The sequence below is a fragment of the Leopardus geoffroyi genome, chromosome B4, assembly GCF_018350155.1.
Source record: "Leopardus geoffroyi isolate Oge1 chromosome B4, O.geoffroyi_Oge1_pat1.0, whole genome shotgun sequence".
In the NCBI taxonomy this organism is placed as follows: domain Eukaryota; kingdom Metazoa; phylum Chordata; class Mammalia; order Carnivora; family Felidae; genus Leopardus; species Leopardus geoffroyi.
Window position 1 is genome coordinate 20,845,425 of NC_059341.1, and position 27,548 is coordinate 20,872,972.

The window sequence follows — 27,548 nt, forward strand, 5'->3', positions numbered from 1 at the left end:
CTGTCCCTCATCTCTCTTGGCCCCTCCCCAACTCAGGCCCTCTCTCTCTCTCTCTCTCTCTCTCTCTCAGGAAAAAAAAAAAAAAAAAAAAAAAAAACTAAAAAAAGAGAACAGCTTTGGTTGGGATTGGGTAACAAGTCAGAAGAACAGAGTTTGCTTTATTATTAACATTATAGACTTTTATTATTATTATTATTATTAACATTTATTATTAACACGATAGAGTTGAGGAAAAGGAGGGTATGGCACTCTAACAGCAAGTCAAGAAAAGGATAAAATGCATGGGAATTACAAAGATAATAGATTTTTTAAAAAAGAACCTCAGTGTTTATTAACGGTTTACCGCATATCATTACTCTTAGGAAACATTTAAAAAAAAAAAAGTGAACATTCACATAGATGAACTGATCCTTCTGTTGTCGCGAAACAAAACGTGCAGCCCGTTACAGAGCTTCTCAACTTACAACAGGGTTATGTCCTGACAAATCCATTGTGAACCAAAAAGATCCTAAGTCGAAAACGCGTTTTTATTTATTTTTAAATTTTTTTTTCAACATTTATTTATTTTTGAGACAGAGAGAGAGCATGAGCAGGGGAGGGTCAGAGAAAGAGGGAGGCACAGAATCCGAAACAGGCTCCAGGCTCTGAGCTGTCAGCACAGAGCCCGACGTGGGGCTCGAACTCGCGGACCGCGAGATCGTGACCTGAGCCGAAGTCGGCCGCTCAACCGACTGAGCCACCCAGGCGCCCCCGAAAACGCGTTTGACACACCTAACCTACAGCTTAGCCTCGCCGACTTTAAACGTGCTCCGAACACGTACATTCGCCTCCGGTTGGGCAAAATCATCAGACGCAGAGACTACTTTGTAACGGAGTGCTGACCGTCTCCCGTAATTTAGCGAGCACGGCACGGAAGGGGGAACGCAGAAGGGTCGCGTGGGTGCAGCGCGGTTGTGAGTGTATCGGTTGTTCCGCCTGGTGACGGCGCGGCTGCCCCGGGAGCTGAGGCTTCGCCGTCCCTGCCCAGCATCAGCAGACAGCCTAGCGCCTGTGTAGGTTATCGATGACCTGGGAAAAGCTCCGAACTCAGAATTCAAAGCACGGTTTCTGCTGAGCGTATATCGCCTTCACACCATCATCAGGTTGCAAACTCAAGCCAAATCATCCCAAGGCGGGACTGTGTATACATTCCAGGTGCTCTTAAATATGTACACATGAAGTTGACATTACTCCAGCACCTGGATTATGTGGACTGAATCGAATTAAGTAACATGTTACTAATTAACGAAATATGAAAATTCTATACATAAATCACATACGGTATCCCACTTCACGTTTTCTTTCCATTTTCCCTGGGTGCGACAGATAACAGTAATCGCCTATTTCACTTGCTGTCTCCATTGGTCTTCAGATAATTGCAGTAGAATCCCAGAGAAGCTTCTGGGGAATCTGTTGTATTGGGAGGTTGATATTCCAGTCTGTTGCTGTTGTCCTTTTTTTTTTTTTTTTTTTAACCATCTTCCTCTTATCTGCCTCTCGTTCTTGAGATTACATATTAACTTCCCACTGTATTTCATATTTCATGTTAGATTTTTAAAACGGAACCATGTTTGCTAATCAATGTAGTGTTAATTTGAAGAAGTGGGTCATGTGCAGCAGAGTTGATGTGCCTCTGGCACATAATAACCTTCCATTGATACTCATCTCATGAGAGAAGGAATGCATCATTTATATAATATTGGAACTTCTAGGATAATTATAATAATTGAAGGAAAACAAATATTGGACACTGTAACCTGTATTTTCTAACATTATTTCCTTTTAGAAAATGTGATATTACCAATCTTTTGAGAAATTAAACACCGTGTGTTTTTTTTCTTAACGAAAGACTTTAAGTGATATGCTAAATAGGTATCTTAGCTTGGCTATTAAGACATAAATTACCAAGGCACTACAAACCTGGGAAAATGAGAACATAATCTGAAAGGAAGAGATTATAGAAATGGGTATATGTGATTCAGTAAGAGAGGCCATGAATACGACGAGAGGAGAATCCGTAACTATGTATGGTGTTTTATATTTCTCAAAAGACATTTTTTACATATATATTGTATATTATATATTATATGGGTCTGCCTGCTTGTTTCCCTCACTCTATAATTTAAGATGGGTTATTTTTACAGCTGTTTTTCTTGGACACACATGTAAATCAGCATGTATATTCAAAAGGTTTTACTTCTGACATGCAAAATGGTTAAGAGAAATGCTTTCCTTTGTGTAAACATAAACATTTATGTATTAAAGCACGTTCAGTTGTAGATCTCATTTTATACATACAGTGAAAATGCATCTTTTAATTTTGAACAAGTTAAATTCTTTTAAAAAGTACTGTAAGATGAAAGGAATTTAAAAATTGACATTATTGGCACAAGATTCATGTTAATGTTTACTCATGTAAATAGCACAAAATACTGCCTAATTAGTGTGGTTGGTAAATTTTTGGTACTTTAATTTTCTCTGTTATTGTAAACCATGCATAAAATGCTTGCCTATTGAGAAGTGAAGAATTGTCAGAGCTTAAACAGCTGACATCTGCTTACTCTCTTAAAAAAAAAAAAAAAAGAATAACAAGCCATTTCAGCCTAATCTACCTCAAATGTGTTCATGTAAATGGAGGTCCATCTATTGACCTGTATTCTTTTCAGCTCAGGATTGGTCCACATGGTTTATGAAACCGGGAAGGCTGATTTGAAATGCAGATGTCGACACAGTGAAGTACACCCTCCCCTTTTTTCTTTGCTGTATCTGTCAGGGTGAAAAATGGCTTGCACAAGGGTCAGTCACCCATCCTCACTTAATTACTTTTCTTGGACCCACAGAACTGTCACAAGCTGTGGTGGATGCGGGAGCAGTTCCTCTGTTAGTACTCTGTATCCAGGAGCCAGAAATTGCTTTGAAAAGGATTGCTGCTTCGGCCCTCAGTGATATTTCAAAGCATTCTCCCGAGTTAGCACAGACCGTAGTGGACGTGGGGGCCATCGCTCACTTAGCCCAGATGATCCTGAACCCCGATTCCAAATTAAAGGTACTTGAAAATAAAGTTCAAACAAACAAACAGACAAATCAGGCTTCTGATTCCCTAAGAAAATGGAAATGGGAGGAGCTTAATATTATACATTTAAAAATAATTAGGAAGTTATTGAAAACAGATATGGGTATGTTATGTATTTGGTCTTTTAATATGTGGACCTTCTGCTGTAGAGATTAGACGATAGACATATCTGGTTAAAATCCGTGCAGTGTTGTAGACTGCACGTAGCATCAGTATGAACACTATTAAATAAGGAATTAATTACACAATGACTGAATCTCAGGGTGGGCAGGGGCCCAAAGGTTTTCTAGCCCACCACTATTATGTTTAAGTTTCTTATGAAAATTGCCGTGTTTATCTCAGTCATTTTGTTTTTAGTTTCCTTCATTGTATCAAGATTTATTTCTATGTCTTTTTTTTTTTTACAGCTTTCTACGATCTAATTTTCAGTGAATAGTCACTAACTATACTTTCATATTCTAGTAGTTATTTTCTATAAGATTTTAAAATCTTAGTTAATGTTAACTCAGTCATGGAAAGTTCTTTGAAACGGTATCAGCATGATGCCCCAAATAAGATGTTACTTCGGCTTGATCGTTTTTGTCCTACATTACCGCCCGTGCCATAAATTAATAATGTGAGTGTTAATTAAGAAATATTATTCATCCAAAGGTCATATTCTTTGATCATCTGCATGGATAAAGAGACTTAAACAGTCCACAGAAGGATGAAGACATTTAACTTGGAGATTAGGGAATTTAAGAAATGGAGTATTTAGGTATAAGAGAGTAGGAGTTGATTGTCTCAAGACTCCTAAATCTAAGGTTATATTAGAAATGTAGTTGTCTTCTCCCTTTTATCCAGGAATTTGAGTGTAAAGCTGTTCAGATCGGAACTCTGCAACAAGCTCTGTGTCACGTTTTGTTTTATTTTGGGCTTCGCTCCACAGCGTCAGGTCCTTTCGGCTCTGAGTCAGATTGCGAAGCACTCCGTGGACCTGGCAGAAATGGTGGTTGAGGCAGAGATTTTCCCAGTTGTACTCACCTGCCTGAAGGACAAAGATGACTACGTGAAGAAAAATGCTTCTACTTTAATTAGAGAGATTGCAAAACATACACCGGAGGTAAAAAAAAAAAAAAAATATATATATATATATATGTATATATATATAATATAATATATTATATATTATATATATAATATATATTATATTATATATTATAATATATAATATAATATATTATATATATTATATATATATTATATATAATATATTATATTATATATATATATATATATTTTTTTTTTTAGGGTTTTAAGCTACAGGAACACGTAGTTCGTTTTTATGTAGAATATCGGTTTGTTTACAGGGCCCGAGTGCTGTGCCACACGATCTGGTTGGGTGAGGGCTTCTCATCCTCGGCGCTATGGACACTTTGGACGGGGTGATTCTTTGTTGCGGGGGCCTGTCCTGTACCCCATAGGATGGATGTTTAGCGGCCTTCCTGGCCTCTCCCCACTAGATGCCAGTGGTACCCCTACCCCCATCACGACAAAAATGTCTCCAGAGATTGCCAGATGTTTCCCAGGGGACAAAAAAGTGCCCCTAGGTGAGAACCACCGGGTTATGTCAATGGAGTTTGAGCCTAAAATCTCAGTTTTTTTATAATTTCCTGCTTTCCACTTCTAAATTGTGGGGGCCGTGGGCTTTTGACATCCAGGCCATTCTAGGTCAGCTGGGAGTAGTGAGAGACAGTGTGCCTCTGGGTGTGAAGAGACCGCCAGGCCCACAGCCTCGAATCACCCCTCTACTAACTGCTTGAGTTCTCAGATGCTGAAGGAGTAAAGACGAAGCAAGTCCGGGTAGATTCTCACGTTGTATTTTCTCCCGTGTATATTTTGACTCATCAATTTCATTTCACTAAACTTAGTTCAAGTCCTCATTCTTTTTGTCACCTAACATCTTCATCTGGTTGAGATGTTTCAAGATTGAAGACTGGCAATCAGCCAGTAATCATTGCTAGCAAAGGGGGGATAATTAGGCTAGAATATTTCCAGTCTGACATTGTCTTTTGGCATCCGGTGATTAATGTGCTCCAGACTCCCGCATTGTGACTGGGGGTTTCTGTAGTTAGCTAGTTATGAACTAGCCCTAGGCTTAGTGTCTAGGTGAGGAATTTTGACATCCATTAAAATCAGGATGAAAGGTGTGCTATCGTTGCATGAAAAATTGAAACCACCGAGTGGCTCCTCACCATGAGTCTATCTGCACTTTTGAAACTGCGGGATTATTGTACTTGTACGTTTCCTTAATGAATACAATAATCTCACTAAATACTTCAAATTTCACTAGATGTCTTTTAGGTCCTCCCTAAAAAAATTTGGCGAGACTAAAGTCATATTTACAGTTCACCTTACGCTCCACGGTCACGGTGATTGGCTCTCCTTGTCTCCTAGCTTTCCCAGCTGATAGTTAACACAGGAGGAGTGGCTGCCGTGACTGACTGTATCGGGTCCTGCAAAGGAAACATAAGACTGCCTGGCATCATGATGCTCGGCTATGTCGCGGCTCATTCTGAGAACCTGGCGATGGCGGTGATCGTCTCCAAGGTCTGTGCTTGTGTCATTTCCTCTAGTTACTGCAGGGACGTGTTCTAACACTGAGCCACAGACACATGCTCAGAGTATAAAGTATAACTGACCTACCTGAAGAAATGTTTTCGAGGCTCATGAATAAGTGTCCCAAAGCAACGCTTGAAATAAAGTTTACTCTGCAGGAGTTTACAATTTTAGCCAGTGTTTAGTAGCAACCAACTATCAACGCCTCTGAGTATTGGTATTTTGTGCGTTTAAATAGTCAATGTACCGGGCCCCTGGGTGGCTCAGTCGGTTAAGCGTCTGACTCTTGGTTTCGGCTCGGGTCATGATCTCACGGCCTGTGAGTTCGAGCCCCGTGGCAGGCTCTGCGCTGACAGTGTGGAGCCTGCTTGGGATTCCCTTTCTCCCTCTCTCTCTGCCCCTCCCCTGAGCGCTCTTTCTCTCTCAAAAACAAATAAGCTTGAAAAAATATTAAGTGTATTTGGATCTTGAAGGATTGACTACACATTTACAGACACTTAAAGCACACTTTGATTTATGTATAAAACAACTGTTATAAACAACATTCCTGGTGGTCGTCTTTATTATTCTCTGACATCTCCACATTATCCTGTTTCCCGTCACTTGGGTAGGAGATGACAAGACTAGGTCTTCCCTTCTTTACCCGCCTTCTCTCCGTCAGCTTTCGTGAACTAATTTCTCTTCTCAGAGGTAGGCAATTCACAGCACACATCAGATAGTAATGTTTTTGTTTCCTTGCTCTAGGGATTTGGCCCTATCTCAGCTTGGTATTGACCGACCACGGAGTGTCGCCTTGGCACGTAGTAGGTGCTCGAAAAATATTTCTTGAATGAATAAATACCGATCGCCCCAAGAATGCTTCAAAAGCTGTATGCTTACAGTGTCTCTGGCAACCCTCTAGGGTGTGGGTTTCTTATCAGCATAGAAAGCCTGCTGCTGTATGTTAAACAGAAGTGTGGATTTTTTTTTTTTTTATCCCTTGCTAATCCTCAGAATAAAGAGGAACCTCAGATCTTTATTTTCTACCTATTCCTTGATAATTCTTTGCTCCCCTCCCTTTTTATCCTGCGCTTTTCCTTTTGTTCTTCTATTACCAAAGACTGATAGCGACTAGAGCGGTGGTACCGCTTTCTGAAGGGTCACCGTGGGGATATTATTGGGATTTTTGATTTGCAGTTCTCTGCGCAGAGTCAGAAAGCTTACACATAGGAAAGCATGAAAGAAGCCATTACTTTTGCTCCCCGTGTTTCTTCCCCAAGCTAACCAGGAGGCGCTCCCCTCCTTTGGTCTAGGGTCGCCGCTGTCCTCTCCCACCTAGTTTGCCTTTCAGTCAGTGAAGAGCGGGGTGGAGGCAGCCGCAGTTTGAGGCAAACCACCCGGAGCCACGTTATTCTTGCCTTTTCCTCCGCGGTGCAGGGCCTAGTAACAACTCCCATTCAAATAACACTTGGTAATTTTCAAAGCACATTCATAACAACCGAGGCCAGTAAGTCAGAATCTGGGGGGATGGGGAGGAGGTGCCCTCTCTCCCTCTTGCTGCTTCATTCGTGATGTATCCCAGAAGTATGGGGTTTCTGGAAAGGTTCCTCACTCTGCAGACAGATCCGACTGACCTTTTTCGTATTGGCAGATGCACATTTTTAGTTGTAAGAAGGAAGCCAATGAAGAGACATGGCAGGTTTCTTCAGGAAATTGGTCTTACTAATAACCAAATTTGAAGGCAGATGAGGGACGCCTGGGTTGCTCAGTTGGTTAAGCGCCTGGCTCTTGGTTTCAGCTCAGATGGTGATTTGTGAGTTCAAGCCCCGCATCGGACTCTGTGCTGACAGGGCAGAGCCTGCTTGGGATTCTGTCTCTCTCTGCCCCTCTCCTGCTCATACACTCACCCTCTCTCTCTCAAAATACATAAGTGAACTTTATTTATTTATTTATTTATTTATTTATTTATTTATTTTATTAAATTTTTTTTTTCAACGTTTATTTATTTTGGGGACAGAGAGAGACAGAGCATGAACGGGGGAGGGGCAGAGAGAGAGGGAGACACAGAATCAGAAACAGGCTCCAGGCTCTGAGCCATCAGCCCAGAGCCCGACGCGGGGCTCGAACTCACGGACCGCGAGATCGTGACCTGGCTGAAGTCGGACGCTTAACCGACTGCGCCACCCAGGCGCCCCCATAAGTGAACTTTAAAAAAAATAAATAAAAAATACAGGCAGACAAAAAGAAAGTGTACATGATCATTTGGCCTTTGCTATGGTAGCCTGACCATGTGACAAGATTGGCTTTTATGATACTAAATTTAAGGTGATAATTATTCTTTTTTTTATGACTAAATTTTTTTAAGTTTTATTTATTTATTTTGAAAGAGAGAGAGAGAGAGAGAGTGTACATGCACCAGCAGGAGAGGGGCAGAGAGAAGGAGACAGAATCCCAAACAGGATCTGCACTTGTCAGTGTGGAGCCTGATGCGGGGTTTGAACCCATGAACCGTGAGATCGTGACCTGAGCCAAAATCAAGTGTCAGATGCTTAACCGACTGAGCCACCCAGGCGCCCTGAGGTGATAATTATTATAGTCTCAAATGAGTTAGGAAGTTATGCCTGTACAGAATTTGGAATTATAAATTGACTTGGTTATTTGAGTCTTCCTTGGGTATATAAACTATGGTGTCTTTGAGACCCATTAGTTAATTCAGCTTTGCGTATCGAGATAAAAGTGAAGCCTGAGCAAAATATAAGCACATGCTATCTGTATAACAAAAGTAATCATTTCTACTTTGACATTTAATCATGTTAAAACAGAAAAAACTATCGTTTAAAAGTTAGCCAAAATAAGTGAAAATTATTTAGTATTCAGGAAAGTTTTTAGTGAAGGTACTTCATCTAAATGTTACTGAAATGGAATTCTGGCTCGTTCTTGTAATTTTGGATCTATAGTAGTTATTTTGTTGTCAGATCTATTATACTTGGTGAAAGGTGATTTTTTTTTTTTTTAAAGGATTCTAAATTAACTTTTTAAACAAAGGCCAATAAAAGCTTTCAGAACCCTGAGCACTTTTATTTTGTCACAGTGGAGTCTGGTTTTGCCCGTAATATGCTAGCCTGGGACATCTGTTGTTTGGTGAAATGCCTATTTGGGGAGGAAACGCTAGCAGAGATGTTCTTAGTTTAGTTGGATTGTTACAGATAATTAAGGTAAATTAGTTCTAGTCATTTTATCGACTTGAAAAATGACAGCCCCTGTGATGTGCTCATTTATCGAACCGTTGAGGAAAAAAAGGATCAAGGCCAAAATGATGCCTTCTCATGTTTGGGAGACACGGGAGACTCTTTAGTCCCGCTCTGGATTCATACCACTCGCTCTTTTGACGGATGCTGCAGGCTGTGCCCCAGTTGTCGGTCTGCCTGTCCGAAGAGCCAGAAGATCACATTAAGGCTGCGGCTGCCTGGGCCCTAGGACAGATTGGGAGACATACCCCGGAGCACGCGCGGGCCGTTGCCGTCACAAACACCCTGCCCGTTCTGCTTTCGCTGTACATGTCCACAGAGAGTTCAGAGGATCTTCAGACAAAAGTAAGCGCTTCCTTTTTAACAGCTGGATGAAAATTTGCTAGACCTGACCCATTCTTAAAAATAATGTCATTTTAAAGGTGTTAAGTTATCATTAGGGATCATGCTGATCTTATTAGTCAAGAAATACAAACTTGTCAGAAGAACTGAGGTTGAGGTGGCTTTTCTTTGAAAATGAGTTGCCCTTATCTCCAAAAGTCAGTGATACATATATATATGATCTATGTATGTAGATCTATATATGTACGATCTATATATGTGATCTATATATATGATGTATATCATATATCTATATATGATATCTATGTATGATCTATATATGTGATGATCTATATATATGATCTATATCATATATCTATATATGATATCTATATATGTATGATCTATACATATGGTCTATATATGTGTATATATATATATATATATTTTTTTTTTTTTTTAAGTCAGTGATGTATTTTAAAGAAAGTTCTCTATAGGTGCGGTGTGGTTTGTAAAGTGAATGACTGGGTTTTGCATTCTGCATTCACGTTGACTTTTCTTATGGAATCGGAATTGAATAATAGGATTCTGGAGGTGGAATTGGTTAGAACTTTGGTCCGGTTAACATTAAAAAATTGAGTCTAAAAGAATTTAAGGTGCTTTCCAAAGGTATAATACAAGTGGTCAGAGGGTATTCCTGAAGCCATGACCTACCTCTTCTAACTCCACGTCTGCTCGATCTTTTAATTATATGTTTTATGTTTGTTCCTTAAAAGAAAAATGTCCATAGGATTCACTAAGTTAAACATTTATATATCATGCATTAAAAATTTTTTTTAATTTTTTTTTTTTATTTTATTTTTGAGAGAGAGGGAGGGAGACACAGAATCTGAAGCAGGCTCTAGGCTCTGAGCTGTCAGCACAGAGTCTGATGCGGGGCTCCAACCCACAAACTGAGATCATGACCTGAGCCAAAGTTGGACACTTAACCAACTGAGCCACCCAGGTGCCCTAAATCATGTATTTTTAAAAAAGACAAGCTTTCTGAAAAAATACTAGAAAGATTCACAAAGCATGAGTTTAATTAGGATGGGTTGTTTAATAGTTTTAGAATTTCAAAGAAAGAAAAAATGTTTCCCAGGATAGTCCCTATACTTTTCTGAAAGCAGTTTGCAGAATTGACTTGGACTGAGGAAAATGCACAGAAAAGATAATAATTCAAAATAAACTAACGATAGTAAGTTAAATTCCATTTAAATTTTAGTTAAAACAATAAATTAACAAATCGGAAAGCATGTTTGCTGAAGCAACTTTAGATGGTGTAACAAGGCAGGAAATTTACTTGAACTATACAGCTGAGGGGTTCTGAAAGTTACAGAATCACTTGTTGGCTTTATAAACTTATAAAAGTGAATTTATGTTTGTTTGGTTATATTTACACGTTATTTCACTACAGATTCATTGAGGGAAGTTTACTTCTAAGACTAACAGTTTTTCAATTTTTGTAAGACTTTCCAGATCACAGCAAGGATTTAATAGATTTAGGGCTTCCCTTACATTTCTCCAGCGTCGAGTAGATGCTGGCTGGCAGTGCTTGGTAGAGAGGAAGACTGACAATATGCCAAGGCCTTTCCCTGGCTAACAGTTCTGTGATTCTTTGGCTTTCTGGTGAGAAATCACAATCGCCTTTCCAGTTTTGAGTTGTCCAAGTACAGCTGATTTACATATGTATCATTTCAACTTATGTATGTAGTTCTCCTTTTGCCTCCTATTTTTTTAACCCATCACCATGCTTGCCTTTTCTTCCTCCCTCTTTTCTCTCATTCGCACCTCCACTCCCCCCTCCCCCCCACCTCCCTCCTCATTTCTTACCCTTCCCACCCTGACCTCTAGCGGTCCAAAGACTACGGCCTCCCCTAGCAGGGTCTCCACAGGTACAAGCTGTGCCCGATATGTAATAATATAATAAGGGGCGCCTGGGTGGCGCAGTCGGTTAAGCGTCCGACTTCAGCCAGGTCATGATCTCGCGGTCCGTGAGTTCGAGCCCCGCGTCAGGCTCTGGGCTGATGGCTCAGAGCCTGGAGCCTGTTTCTGATTCTGTGTCTCCCTCTCTCTCTGCCCCTCCCCCATTCATGCTCTGTCTCTCTCTGTCCCAAAAAAAATAAATAAACGTTGAAAAAAAATTAAAAAAAATATAATAATAAAATAATATAAATTATTTATTTATAAATTATTATTTATTTTTATTTATTTATATATTATATATTATATAATATATTATATATTAATATATATTTATATTATAATTTATAAATTATAAATTATAATTTATAAAATAATATAATAATATAATAATAATATTTTTCTTTAAGTTTTAGAAATAAAGGCATATGTTAGCTATAGACTGAATAATCAATCGCGGAGTCAAGAGCAATTATAGTTTGAGAAACCCTTATAAATAGTGTCTTAAGTAGCACTGTATACTTTTTATACGCTACTAAGTTTATATAACTTGGTTTTTAATGAATTGTTATCATGTTAGGTTGTATAAATATCACTAGAGTGAAATAAGTTTGAGAACTTCACCTTTTGAAATAAGATTGTTTTTATTGTGTGTAAGTTTAACAAAATTAGTTTTAATCAAACATTCAGGTTTACTAATAGAAGTTAAGGTTCCTTTTGTCTATGTTTGATACACTATTTATTTTCAGGAAATACAGTGGGTATTAAATTAAAAAGTGCGATCTTTATCAATCATTATCCTGTCAGCAATCTTTCCAAGGTTTTTTAAGTCCATCCAAATATTTTCTTATTGTAGGGACTTGGTTATTATTTTTGCTTCCCCAAGGTTTCTTGGATTCTAACCTTGGTTGTTTTAAGGGCTTTACAATGAAAGTCCAAGTCTGTTTGATTTGACATTATCTCAGTAGGGAAAAATGTATCCAAGAGCTTTAGGAACCGTCTAATGGTATTTCTCATTTGTTACTCTGTGGCAGCTTTCACATTAAAGACCACGTTGAAGTTCATTTTGTCCCAAAGGCAGGTCAGCTTCTGTAAGCATTCTCTAATTGGTTCTGATCCAGGAGAACCAATGAGCAGTCCCTTGGAATTGCTCGCATGTTTTCACACAGAGCCTTCTATCTGCCTGCACCTAAGTTATTTCAAATGCCTTATTAAAAGCTGGAAAAAAAAAATCTAACTTTTATCTAACAAGCTCACCTACATACATTTTGAAACTATTCACACAGTTGCCTTTTCATTTGTTTTGATTTAGGGGCATCATACTGAAATGGTCCATCTTAGGTTGGCATCTGAGTAGGTTCATTCGATTACCTTCGTTACGAAAGTATTTCTAACATGACTTAATTATTGTGTTCTTTCCATCACAGTCGTCTCCCTTCGTTTTTTAGCAGCTTTATTGAAATATAGTTCATATGCCACATAATTCACCCACTTAAAGTATACAGTTCAATGGTTTTAGTACATTCACAGATGCAATCGTCCCCACAATCTAATTTTAGAACGTTTTCATTCCCCCCTTAGGAATCGCTCCATACCCTCCCTGCTTAGCTCCAGGCAACCATTAATTTACTTTCTGTCTTTGGAGATTTGCCTCTTCTGGACACTTCATTTCAATGGAATTACACAGGGGCGCCTGGGTGGCTCAGTCGGTTAAGCATCTGACTTTGGCTCAGGTCATGACCTTGCGGTTTGTGAGTTCGAGCCCGGCGTCGGGCTCTGTGCTGACAGCTTAGGGCCTGGATCCTGCTTCGGATTCTGTGTCTTCCCCCTCTCACTGTCCCTCCCATGTTCATGCTCTGTCTCTCTCTGTCTCTCAATAATAAGTCAACGTTAAAAAAATTTTAACGGAATCATACATTGTATGTGGTCTTTGGTGCCTGGCTTCCTGTCACTTAGCGTAACTTTCAAGGTTCATCCATATTGTAGCACATACCAATATTTCGTTCCTTTTCATTGTCAAATAATATTCCATTGCATCACCATACTACATGTTGTTTACCTATTCACCAGTTAATGGACATTTGGGTTGCTTCTACTCTTTTATTATCATGAATAATGCTGCTGTGAACATATTGTACAAGTTTGTGTGTGGATGTATGTTTTCATTTCTCTTGGGTATAAACCTAGGAGTGGCATTTGCGAGGTCATATCATAACTCTTTTTAACACTTTGAGGAACGGCCAAACTGCCTTCCAGTGTGGCTGCACCATTTCCTATATTCCCACCAGCAGTGTATGGGGTTCCAATTTTTCCACATTCTTGTTGAGACTGGTTATTACCTTTGTTTCTTCATTATAGCTCTCCTGGTAGGTGTGAATTGGTATCTCAGTGTGGTTTTGATCTGCATTTCCCTGATGGCTAATGATGCTGAAAAATCTTTTGATGCGCTTATTGGCCATTTGTATATCTTCTTTGGAGAAATGTCTAATCAGACACTTGGCCCATTTTTAATTTGGGCTGTTACCTTTTTATTACTGAGTAGGAGTTCTTTATATATCTCAAATACAAATTCTTATCAGATGTATGATTTACAAGTATTTTCTTCCATTCTATGGGTGGTCATCAGTTTATTGACAGTGTTTTAATGGGGTTCAGTTTGTTTTTTCTGTTGTTGCTCGCCCTTTTGGAGCCCAGTCTAAAAAGACTTTGCCTAACACAAGGTCATGAAGATTTATGGTCCCCCTTCCTTTTAATAACTGTGACTCTTTGGGCTACAGTGCTTTCAGAACAAACTTAATTTTTGAATAGGAAACATTATTCATTTTAGGCAGTTTTCATTAATGATCATCCATTAAGGAGAGCAACAATAATTTTTGTTATTTCTTTTGTTTTCTGTGAAAAACAATTGAAGTCGTATCAAGTATTGACAATTTCATCTTGTTAATTACTATTCTTATGTGTATTGTGAAGAGATTAAAAAATAGTATTGCTAGTCACTTACTGTGGGTTTTACAATAGTTTTTATTAATGTGGACAGAGTCAGCTTTTAGAGATGACAGAAAAATGAATGAATATAGACCTGTACATGGTATGCTATTTTATAGGAAAGCCTGGCTCAAACCCAAGTTGCCCTAAATAGACAGCTCATGACTCCTTCTCTGATATCATCATATATTATGTATATTTAAGGACAAACACTAGCTACCAAATGCTGTGACAATTAGAAAAATCCATAATCTAGTATTATTTCAAAGTAATAAATTACTTGATTTACTGAAATAAAAGAGTTTGTTTACACCATATACATTCTCTATAATTCAGAGTATGAAGTTGTAAGAACTATTTTATTTTGTTCACTGCCATAAATAACCAAACATAAGGCATATTTTCTTTTTTAATCTTTTTAAATTTTTTTTTAAAATTTATTTTTGAAGTGGAGAGAGAGACAGAGTGTGAATGGGGGAGGGGCAGAGAGAGAGGGATACACAGAATCCGAAGCAGGCTCCAGGCTCTGAGCTGTCAGCACAGAGCCCGATGCAGGGCTCGAACTCACGAGCTATGAGATCATGACCTGAGCCGAAGTCGGGCGCTTAACCGACTGAGCCACCCAGGTGCCCCCATTGGGCATATTTTCTAAAGGCTAATCAATTTTAAACCCAACATATGACATGATCTTGTGTGTAGAAAATCCTAAGGAATACACACACACACACACATACACACACACACACACACACACACACACACACACAAATACTAGAACTAGTAAGAGTTCAAGATCACCAGATATAAAATCAGTATATTAAAATATATCATAGGTTCATATGCTGGTAATAAACAATTTAAATATGAGGGGTGCCTAGCTGACTCAGTCGGTGGAGCGGGCTACTGTTGATCTCGGGGTCATGGGTTCAATGTCCACGATGGGTATAGGGATTATAATTAAACTTAAAAATATATGAAATTAAGACAATAGTTTCATTCACAGTAGTATCAAAAAGAATAAAATACTTAGGCATAAATTTAATAAGAGAAGTATAGATTTCTACACTGAAAACTACCAAACGTTGCTGAAAAAAGTTAAAGAAGGTCGGAATAAATGGAGAGAGACCTTCCGTGTTCATGCACTGGAAGATTCGATATTGTTCAGATGGAAATGCTGCCCAAATTGATCTATATATTCAATACAATCTCTGTCATAATCCCAACTGGCTTCCCCTCTCCCCTGAACTTGAGACACTGATCCTAAAATTCATATGGAAATGCAAAGGACCAGACTAGTCAAAACAATCTTGTAAAGAGACTTATACTGCCCAATTTGAAAACTTACTACAAAGCTACAACAATCAAGATAGTATGGTAATCAAGATATATGGTACATATGTCAATGTAACTGAACTCTGAAAATCTAAAATAGACCCTTTTACGGTCAATTGATTTTTCACAAAGGTTCCAAGGCAATTTCATGTGAAAAGGATTAAGTCTTTTCAGCAAATGGCACTGAGGCAATTATTATATCCTCAAACATAAAATATTAATTTGGACCCCTATCTCATACCATATACCAGAATTAACTAAAAATGGATCATAGATCTACATATAAGAGTACAAAACTCTTAGAAGAAACCTCGGTTTAGGCATTAATTTCTTAGAAATGACACCTAAACACAAGTGATAAACAAAAACATTCATCATGTGGTTTTTATCAAAATGGAAAGCTTGTACACTTTCAAAGACACCATTAAGAAAATTAAAAAAAAAAAAAACAAGCCACAGACTTGAAAAAATAATTTGCAAATAATACTTTCAAGAAAATACCTGTATTCAAAATACATAAAGGGCTCTTACAACTCAAAAATAAGAAGACAAATGACCCACTTAAACAATGGGCAAAAGATCTGAATAGACATTTTACCAACAAATGACCAATCAGTATGTGAAACAACGTTCAACCTCATTAGTCACTACAGAAATGCAAGTCAAAACCATAATGAGCTATTAATTCACACCCACAAGAACGGCTACAATTAATAAGACAGTACCAAGTATTGATCATTATTTGGAGAGTCTCGAACCTTCGAACCTTCCATTACTGGTGGAAATGTAAAATGTTGCAGTCATATTGAAAAACAGTCTGGCAATTTCTTAAAATAGTAATGCTATCACATGGATGAACCCCAAAAACATTACACTTAGTGAAACACACCAGACTCCAAAGTTCACAGATTTTATGATTCCACTTACATGAATTGTCCAGAAAAATAAAATTTATAGACAGGAAGTAGGTTAGAAGTTGCCCAGGACTGGTGGGGGAGTCACTACAAATGGAAAGAAGTTCCTTGCTGGGATGATAAAGATGTTCTAAAAATTAGGTTGTGGTGAGAGTTGTACCGCTCTGTAAATTTACTAAAAATCCACCGAATTATGTACTTAAAATGAGTGAATTTACGGTATATGTTATATTTCAATAAGGGTTGTTAAAAAATCTAAAGCCCAGAAATTGACAAGTTAATAAAATATTAATTAATATACTTTCTAGAAGTATGGAGTCATAAATCAAGTATACTTCTTGACAAAGGATAGTAAAGTTCAGTGAATTTCTAGTATCATTAGACTCTTTTCTAGAATTCTCAGTTAATAACTCGATAGTATATCACCATGGTACGGTGGTTGTGATCTGTGTTACACAATTAGTAGACCTTATCACCAGTAGCGGTTAAGTTAAATTTGTCAGCCTGCTAAGGTCACCATGATCCTAAGACGGCTCACAAAGATATAACTAGGTGTGTCGGGGACTGAAAGTTTAGTCCCAACTTACTTATGGAAGACAGTTGGGTTGCGTTTCTTACCTTCCTTGCTTTATTTCCTCTAGTTTATGAAACAACGTTTGAGGACAAACGTATGGAGAGAGAAGTTATGCAGAAATGCTTAGCCCGGGGTTCTGGGAAACCATAAAATTAACAGGGCCTTTACTGATAGCACAAATGTGATGAAAGTTTTTCCTGAGTTTACAATTTTGCCAATTGTAAAATTCATGATGTGAGAATCAGAACGCTCCTTGACATTTCAAAAGCACTGTTAAACATTCAGTAGTAGGATCGCAGAGGACCAGGTTGGCTAAGGCCTGAGAGGGAATGGGTGATCGGAGGAAGGAAGCACAAAACCACATACAAGCAGGTGTGGGATTCCAGGGGGAAACAGCTGTGAGCCAACCTGACTGGGGAGCCTTCCGAAGCGAAGGGGGCAGGCTTTAATACAAGGAAACAGAATCACAACCAGCCGTGGCCTTAGAGCTGGCCTCAGGGATGCGCTACAGTCACATCAGGACCCTTCTTCAGCCACACTTGTGTCACTGTGAAATACAAAGTGCTGGGGACAGGGGGGAAGTACCTGTTCTTGAGCTTGTGGATAATACCCTCCCTGCTGCTGAGGGGACCTCTCCTGTATGGTCGGGTCGATCTTTGTGAATGGGGCAGTTTCACATCTGCAAATGTTCACTGAATTATGCACATAGAACCTTTCTGACTATACCTAGAAGTCATGAAACCTTTTAGAGAACACAGAATGTTTGATAATGACTTTCTACGATGAACTGAGTGTTTTCTACTTGTTGGTTGGGAGGAATAGGACATATTGGTGATCTCATGGCTTAACATATACAAAGTTTTACACGAATAAGATATAATACATATTAATTTAGAGTCTATAGCCTTATGCTTAATTTTACTTTGCTCATAGGTTATTTTAAGAGATCAGTAATACACCGCACATTCTAAAATTTAACATGAAGGCAACCGGCAGGTAGGTGAAACCCACGCCAGATAGAAATTTTTCTGACACCCATCTTAATGAAACACCTGCAGGTTGGACTGGAAATTCACTGTATTTTCAAATTCTAGGAACATGAGCCATGAATTTTGGTCAAGCTTTGATTATTACTTTGGTCTGTATTTTGCTTTGCATTTCAATAGAGTAAGAAAGCCATAAAGAGTATCCTACAAAAATGCACCTATTTACCGGCCCTTGAGCCGTTTCTGTATGATGCGCCCCCCAATATCCTGAAGCACGTGGTTGGACAGTTCAGTAAGGTAAGAGATGCTCTCTTTTCTGAAAGTGGGGGAAGAACATTTCAATGGCTTGTTAATTTCTTTTTCCCCCCGTTGGGTCAATGTCTCCTTCCGAGAGATGGGGGCAGGGCTTTACTCCTTAGTTCTCACTGACTATCGCGACAGGGAAGGCAACACAGGTTAATAACATTCACATAAGTTAAAAAAGATTCACACACAAATAATTCATACTTCCTCCTTCACATTTTCCTCACAGCCTCTACTGTCCTTTTTAGTGTTCTTGAGGAGAAGACAGTACGTCAACATATAAAAACCCCATAATACAGACAGTTTATAGTGATAGGTAATTTAGCAATTATCCGGGTGTCTGTTGGTCTCACTCATCTGGGAACACCGCAAAGATCTTCTAAAGAAAAATAAAAAGGTCTCTGAGCCACGTATGACAAAGTCCGTGCACTCTTCTGGAGATGCTTTCAGAGCGTCATTTAGAGTTTATTGACTCATTTTACAAACGGTTTTAACAAATATAGCCACCATATTTCTTAGATCATGGCAGATTAAAAGTAGTAAGGTAGAAAGGTCAAGCTGCTGGACGTGGGCTTAGCCAGCAGGACTGACTGACTGCTGCTAGCAAAGGCCGAGAAAGAATGATGGTGTTCCCACGGCAATCGATGGCCAGGATGGTAACTCAGGCTGTAAAGAACTGATTAAATGGTGCTCAGGAGATTTCATTTAAGAAAACGGGGTCTCTGGAAGTAGCATCCCAGAGTGGTTATGAGCTCAGGCTCTGGAGCTGGAGGGCCCGGATTTCCCATTTACCAGCTGTAATATCTTTAGCAAACTCTTGACCTCCCTAAACCTTAGTAGGCTTACCCATAAAACGGGGGGTAATAAGAGTTCCTGTTTTATAAGGTCATTGTAAAGATTAAATGAGATGTTATACGTAAAGAGTTTAGCTTAATCTCAGGCACATATTAAACACTCCCCTCCCCCCCGCCACTGAAAACCACATGATTTTTTAAGAAATAAAACACAGAAGCGCTTAAGGTTGACTTTCATAAACTAATGCACATAGATGGGGGCCAAATTCCTCTGAATGGTTATAAAGCTAACGTAAAGGAGGTACTACTCTTCGCATACTAGATTTCTCCAAACAATGACGAACGAAAACTATATATTGTTACAACTTTTAAACTAGGTCCTGTACCTGCTTAGGTCTAGTTTAAGGTATTCATCTGAAAGACAATACTATCTTTTAACAGCCTTCAGTTCTCTCTCTGTCTTCCATGATCTCCAACAGCTTGGCTGACCCTCAAGCACCTGAGTCACTGGACAGCAGAAGGTTTCACATTCCTTGGGATATGGTTGCCTCGGGATATGGTTGTGTGTGTCCAACACTTATGTTCTGCTTCCGCTTCTAAAGAATAAGCCAAATCCCACCCCCCCCCCCCCGCCCTCCGCCCCGAGTACTAGTTAAGAAACTGAGCAGCGATTTTGATCAACTAAAAGGGGAAGGGAGTGGGTTGCTGAGTGGCCCATCTACAGAGTCATCAGCTCTTGAGAAGGAACAGCTGACATTATCTCTGAACGTTTTATTTTATGGTCTAGTCTTGAAGGCGACTGGGTGAGGTATTCTAGTTTTGTTGAACTTGCTAAGAAAATGAAGACTGACCTGAACTGAGTTCAAAATAAAACTGAGTTCAAAATCCACTAAACCAACGGGATTTGTGGACGGTTGTAAGACAAGTACCACATAGCATATACTCTTACAAAAATGTGCCTTTGGGAGTATTTGCTTCAGGCAGAATTTTGTGTTCTTTTCTTTTTTAAGTTTATCTGTTTATTTTTTTTATTTTTTTTTTTAAATTTTTTTTTAACCTTTATTTATTTTTGAGACAGAGAGAGACAGAGCATGAACGGGGGAGGGTCAGAGAGAGAGGGAGACACAGAATCCGAAACAGGCTCCAGGCTCTGAGCCGTCAGCACAGAGCCCGACGCGGGGCTTGAACTCACGAACCGCGAGATCATGACCTGAGCCGAAGTCGGACGCTTAACCGACTGAGCCACCCAGGCGCCCCATCTGTTTATTTTTGAGAGCGAGAGAGGGAGAGAGAGAAAGAGAGAGAGAGAACCCCAAGCAGGTCCTGCGCTGTGGGTGCAGAGCCCCGTGGGGCTTGAACTCACAAACCGTGAGATCATGACCTGGACTGAAGTCAAGAGTCGGATGCTTAACCGACTGAGCCACCCAGGTGCTCCTGTGTCTTCTTAAGCAAACGATACCAGAGCACTAGACTCCTAGGAACTGATACATTTCTAAAAAGACTACATTTTACTTCTAACCGGCAGCAAACTTAGGTTCATTATGTTACAGATATATTGCACATAAATTCTCTTTTACATTTCCTCAGCTATATTCTTTCTTTTCACTAGCAATAATCCCACTTGGAAAAGGAAAGCTGACAATTTTACGTGCTTGACTTTTCAAGGTACTGCCACATGACAGCAAAGCTCGACGACTTTTTGTAACAAGTGGTGGACTGAAAAAGGTTCAAGAGATAAAGGCAGGACCCGGCTCTCTGCTCCAAGAATACATCAACAGTATTAACAGCTGTTACCCGGAGGAGATAGTAAGGTGGGAAAAACGGACTTTGAGAAGTTCAAAATTATAATGTGGGCTTTCTGTTTTGAGGTCTGGATTTTATATCCACCGTGTCAACACGTGGTCTTGGAAATACTACGTAAGACCAACGTGTACCTTTAATTCTACCTTGATCTTTTCCCCCCTTAAATTTAATAATGTTCTGATTGACACACACACATCTCCAAGTCAAACTGGAATGTCATTTGAGACATATCTATACTAACACATGCTTTATTAAAGAGCACCCAAATGCAGAGTCCAAGTTAAATTAACAGTCTTTAATGTGAACTTGATTTAGAAAGGGCCTATGGATTCTGATTTTCATGGTTTCCTGCATATTATTTTTCTGCCTTAGGCTCACATTTATATTAATAGGAGTCTAACAAATAGGAAAGAGATGTTGAGTGGTAAAAGAAAGTTACTGTCTATATTTGAAAAAAAAATCATGTTTGTGATTTGCAGGTGCCTCATAGTAATGTAGCAGTTAGTTCTCTTCAAGATTGTTTTAATAAGATTGATTTGTAGAGCATTAAACCTAAGCCTCAGTCCTTTTAAGTCAAAAGTACTATACCACTAATACCAAAATAAATAAGAGCAAAGTTACCAAGAAAAGATAGAATGATTTAAACAACTGAGTTTTGAAAAATGCCCATAAACATTCAAGAATGTTTATCTGTATTTATCTGTATTTGTCTAATATTTGTCTACATATTTATCTGTATTTGTCTAATCCTACTTTCATTTCTTATTTTCTCTACTTAATATTAGAGAATATAAATTTGCAATGTTTAAACCAATGTTTAATATACTTCCTATTTAATATCAATATGTGATAACATTGTAAAAGCACAAAATAATTTTAAGATTAAAATTTGTCTTCTTTTCATATATATTCTTCCAGTAAGTTCTTTCCAGGGGTACAATTCAGGTACTTTTGTGAGTTTTATGACTGCTTGACTAAAAGAGTTCCAGTAAGTTAGCTTTAAAAATATTACTATTTAAAAAAGTATACCAAAGGAGTAGTATATCATAAATGTATCTCTACTATATATAATATACAAATAAAATAATATACAAAAAGCTAATATAACAAACAAAATATGTGTGTAACCATTAAATGAATGAAATATGAATATCTTTTACCAGGAAAAGAAAATAAAAATAATTTGCATACATTCTTTAAGTTTTGGATAAAGAAGATGTGGTGTACGGTGGTAATATGCAATGGAATATTACTCAGCCATCAAAAAGAATGAAATCTTGCCATTTGCAATGACGTGGATGGAGCTAGAATTTATCATGCTAAGCAAAAACAAATACCATATGATTTCACTCATGTGGAATTTAAGAAACAAAACAGATGAACATATGGGAAGGTGGGGGGAGAGAAGAGAGGGAAACAAACCACAAGAGACTCTTTTTTTTTTTTTAATTACATTTATTTATTTTTGAGAGACAGAGAGAGACAGAGCACAAGCAGGGGAGGGGCAGAGAGAGAAGGGCAGACAGAGTCTGAAGCAGGCTCCAGGCTCCGAGCTGTCAACACAGAGCCCAATGCGGGCTTGAGCTCACAAACTGTGAGATCATGACCTGAGCTGAAGTCAGTCGCTCAACCGACTGAGCCACCCAGGCGCCCCTAACCATAAGAGACTCTTAACGACAGAACAAACTGAGGGTTGATGGAGGGAGGTGGCTGGGAGATGGGCTAGATGGGCGATGGGTACTAAGGAGGGCACTTGTGATGAGCACTGGGTGTTGTACTGAATACATAAACAAAATTATAGAAAGATGAAGTAAAAAAGAAACTAAAGGGCCCAAAATGGAATGACCTATTAGAATTAACCAAAAGTAAGGTACTTTCTTGAATAGCAGTCTTCTTTTTACTCCTTTCCGGAATCACTTTCTAGAGCACTAAGGGCAAATGAAAACTCTGTCATATTAGAATGTAATCTGGTGCTTTGTCAAAATACCACCATAAAATTTTAACCTCCCATTCTATTTAGCTTATAATACCATTGTAAAATTTTAACCTCACATTTAACCTCACAATATAACCTCAAATCTGTGATCTGGGATTCTATTTTATTTTATTTTATTTTATTTTATTTTATTTTATTTTATTTTATTTTTGGGATTCCATTTTAAAAATTAGCCAATTATCGGGGCACCTGGGTGGCTCAGTTGGTTAAGCATCCAACTCTTGATTTCGGCTCGGGACGTGATCTCGTGGTTGTGGGATTCAGCCCCGCATCGGGCTCTGTCCATACTGAGCGTGGAGCCTGCTTGGGTTTTTCTCTCTATCCCCCTCTCTCTGCCCCTCCCCAGCCTGCATTCTCCCTCTCAAACATTTTTAAAAATTGGCTAATTATCATGAAGAATTCTAATTAGCTTCTTCATGTTTGTTATATTTTGTAAAGAATTAGGTTCTGTAGAACTTAAAGGTGTTTTGTAGAAATTTTTGAAACATTGTCTATGAAAATGGACAAATATAAACTCGGAATGGTTTTATTTTTGTAATCGTATAATTCTCAAGAATCATTGGGTGACTATTTTAGAACTAATTATTCCTTACAATACAGATTATCAATGGATATGTTCTTCCAGCTGTTATGAGCCTAAGCATTTGTTTTGTACTGCCGTATTTAAAAATCTCTAATGAAGGTAGTTGGTGGGATGAGAAGGAAGCAGCTCAGGGCTAGATGCTGGAAGGCCTGAGTTCTAATCCTGGCCCATTCCACCGCAGGAAGGTATTTTTGGAACTCCTCTGTCTTCGGGATGTTTGCCTAGACTAGACTATATTATAATCAATATAAAAAATTATGAATGAGCTATTTCATTTTTCATGCTAAGTTTTTGAAATCTGGTGGGTTATTTTATCACTTCCAGTGCATCTCAATTCAGATGCTAAATTTTATTAGATGTACTTAGCTGTATTTAGATTATGTAAAGCTTACAGTTGAAACAGTAGATTCATAAGTTGTTTCAAAGACGCCTAAAAGTTTCACCTAAAATAACCGGAGTATCAGCTTTTACGATTAAATATAAAAATTCAGGTCCTCAGTCATGCTAGCCGTATTTTTGAAAAGTTTCTTTACTTATTTCGAGATACAGTAAGAGAAAGAGCATGCCTGCCCACGAGCAAGCAGGGGAGGGGAGTGGGGGACAGAGACACAGGGAGAGAGACAATCCCAAGCAGGCTCCATGCTCCATGCAGAGTCCAATGTGGGGCCTGTCTCAGAACCATGAGACCTTGACTCATGAGGTCACGACCTGAGCCGAAATCAAGAGTTAGATGCTTAACCGACGGAGCCACCCAGGTGCCCCACACCAGCCATATTTCTAATGCTCAGTAGCCACATGTAGCTAGTGGCTACCATATGAAACAGCACAATTTTTTAAGTTTTGGTTTTCTAAATCTACTTCTTACCATTAACGTAAAAAGTACCTATCTTGTGTCTGACCCGTTTATCAGGCCTAGGAAGGTGAGGCCTGTTTCAAAATTTGTGACTAACTCAGAAACAGTTGTGACTTCCCCAGTGTAAGAGTACTTCAAAGAGACCCACTGTTAAAGGACAATTTTTTTCAAGGCCAGGATGCCTTGAGAGAAGAAACATTTTTGAGGATAATTTTTTATGTATGCATGTGTCTGTTTAATTATGCCTATAAATACACTGCTGAGAAAATACTGTTCTGTCTTGTCCACCTTAACTGGACAAATTGTAGAAGAAATTAGTGTAATATAAATTGTGAGTTTTTAAGTCACGCCTCTGAAGATAGAAGATAACGAGGACAAAGCAAATCTTGAACATCAGATTTTATCTGGAGAGAACACCTTAGGAGGCTTAATTATTTTGAGTGTTTTGGAAAGTTTTGAATTACATTTACTTATTTTTTTTAATCTGGTTATTCTAGAATGCCTGCCAAATTTTATTTGACATACTTTTATGTGCACGTAAATTCTTTCCACAGATACGAAGCATACCATAATGCATTAATCAATATATTTAATACTTTTATAGTATGTATTTTACAAAATGTTCAATTGATAAATATAAAACTTTAGTACTACAGATGCCCCAAATCAATGAAAATGACCAATTTCCTAAGTATGTATGATAGGATATTTGTAAACCATTTATTAAATAGTTCTTTAATGTGAATTATAAACCGAGAAATTTTTGTCCTTATGGGTCACCATATCTGATTAAAACATACAGTGGGAATAATCTGTAAGGCAATCAGAATGCAGACAATGACCAGTAACGACAGACTGTATTGTGTAACTTATGAAAAAACCTATTAGCTGTCCTCACTAAGGCAACATCAATCATTTAACATAATAACAGTCTCTATAAGAAGATGCTATCACTGGATCCAGGTATCTTGCTTTGAAAGTAGTTCTGTGCACTAATAGCCCTTCAGTCTCGTGGGTTGGGGTTTTCTCCCTTCACAGTCCCTCATTTTACGCACAAAGCATTACGGGAACTTAATTATTCAGGGTATAGTTGAGGCTTCACTGATAGAATTAGTTTAGATAAATATCTTACATTGAATCTTTTGTGCCTACTGTGATGAATCCTTTCACAAGTATCTAATAGAAAACTTTCTTTTTCAGGTATTACTCCCCTGGATATTCTGATGCACTTCTACAGAGAGTGGACAGCTATCAACCACTTGCCAATTAAGCAAAGTTCTGTTTTCGTACTCTAAGTCACAACAAGGCATTATGAACGGTAGCTGATGACGTTCTTGCCAAATATTTGAACTGAGCGCATTCTAGATTTATTCAGTGTGAAATACCTTTGGATAATCTTTTCTAAATTTATGTAAAAAAAAATTAGTGGCCTTGAATGAGGAATGACTATTGGTCACTTGCTTAGGACTTGCTCTAAGGGTGAACTGTAGAAAGCCATTAAAGGGTGCCACGGCATTTGTTATTTTTCCATTAACCATCCCCAGCCCCTAAACACACATACCTCCAACTAGATATAGGTGAAAAATGATGCTGAAAACTCTTAGCTATCTTGGCCAGTTCCTCCCAGACACAGGCAAGGAAAGCGGCCTTGCAGATTCCTCAGGAGGACACTGAAGGGAGATGTCAAAAGAGGAAACTGATGACAGAAGTAGAAGGCACTTGAAGAGACTCTGATGCTCTTTACCTAAATGCATTAACCAAACACTTGGAATCTATGGATAACCTGTCAGGTTTTCTTAACAACTTAGGAAGCTCTCCTCCTCTTGATGCCAAATTTTCTAAGCTCTTTTTTCGCCTCACTGAAACAGTTCCTTTACCTGTCATGGGGCCGGAGGAAGTCCATATTAAGCATTATTCCACTGCAGACATGTTTCCCATTTCATTGAAGGGTTTCTGAGTCCAGCCCTGCTCGTGAATAAACAAGGAAGCAGGCAAGTAAAATGAGTCCTTAGTATACCCTGTCCTAGCTTCACTTTCCCCCCAAGTTTTAAAAATCACATTTCCAGGGATTTAAGAAATAGTTTAAAAAGAATACCTCCAGGCTTGGACTTTGCATGCATTTTCACTTAGGGAGCTGAAAGGGGGTGACAGGGGGTTTCAATAAAATTTTAAACAAAAACATTAGAATTGTCCTCTGCATGTTTCCCGCAGTGTTTTTTTTTTATTTTTTATTTTTTATTTTTTTTCAATGTTTATTTATTTTTGGGACAGAGAGAGACAGAGCATGAATGGGGGAGGGGCAGAGAGAGAGGGAGACACAGAATCGGAAACAGGCTCCAGGCTCTGAGCCATCAGCCCAGAGCCCGACGCGGGGCTCGAACTCCCGGACCGCGAGATCGTGACCTGGCTGAAGTCGGACGCTTAACCGACTGCGCCACCCAGGCGCCCCTTCCGCAGTGTTAATTCTGAACTTGGGGAATACGTAAGTAGGCTTAAGAGTCTTGGTTAGTTGGCGTGTGAGTGTGTGTGTCTCTGTCAGTCTGTCTTTTGATCTAAAAGGAGATTCCTTACAGCGATCTACCCTGGAGGCCTGCAGAGGAGGTGAATGATAACCAGACAGCCCTTGGGCCACCGTGTTCCCAACCTGGCCAGCTTTCAGTTTTCCATCTTGGATTCTTTCCCCCGCCCCCCAAAAAGAACCTACCCATTTAATTTTGGTATTTCCTGGATTCATCTGTCATCATTTCCTAACAGGGCATAACTTTGTTGCATCTTTTTTTTTTTTTTTTTTTTTTAATTTTTAAAAATTGTTTATTCCTTTCTGAAAGAGTGCAAGCAGGGGAGGGGCAGAGAGAAGGGGACAGAGAATCCGAAGCGGGCTCTGTGGTGATGGCAGCGAGCCCGACGTGGGGCTTGAACTCACAAACTGCGAGAGCATGACCTGAGCCGAAGCCGGTCGCTTAACTGACTGAGCCCCCCAGGAGCCTTTGCCTTGCATCTTTATAAACTCCATCATACCCACGATGGGCCCATTTCTCTTCACCTTATATCATCCTAGGATTGCTTGCAGTTTGACTTTTTAATACTTTCTGGGGTCTACTTTGTTTCTTTGATTTATTGCGTAAGAAAATAATTTTTATTCTCAGTTGTGTAGGTTTCCTTTCTCTCCTTCATGCCTGACCAGCTTCTCCTGTGAACCTGTGGA

General features: G+C 38.8%; 1 protein-coding gene across 5 annotated transcripts in view; it reads left to right on the plus strand.

The window, feature by feature from the left end:
* SPAG6 (sperm associated antigen 6) overlaps positions 1-26,524 on the plus strand; it is a 65,417-nt gene extending 38,893 nt beyond the window's left edge. For 4 of the 5 annotated variants that reach the window (XM_045463259.1, XM_045463261.1, XM_045463262.1 and 1 more), the window contains 7 exons: positions 2,880-3,085; positions 4,041-4,214; positions 5,549-5,701; positions 9,091-9,282; positions 18,192-18,308; positions 20,774-20,919; positions 25,544-26,524. In XM_045463259.1, the coding sequence (XP_045319215.1) occupies positions 2,880-3,085; positions 4,041-4,214; positions 5,549-5,701; positions 9,091-9,282; positions 18,192-18,308; positions 20,774-20,919; positions 25,544-25,613 (1,058 nt within the window). In that variant the 3' untranslated portion in view covers positions 25,614-26,524. The remainder of the gene's footprint in view (positions 1-2,879; positions 3,086-4,040; positions 4,215-5,548; positions 5,702-9,090; positions 9,283-18,191; positions 18,309-20,773; positions 20,920-25,543) is intronic. The other variant, XM_045463263.1, reaches the window with a different exon arrangement.
* The last annotated feature ends 1,024 nt before the right edge of the window (positions 26,525-27,548 follow it).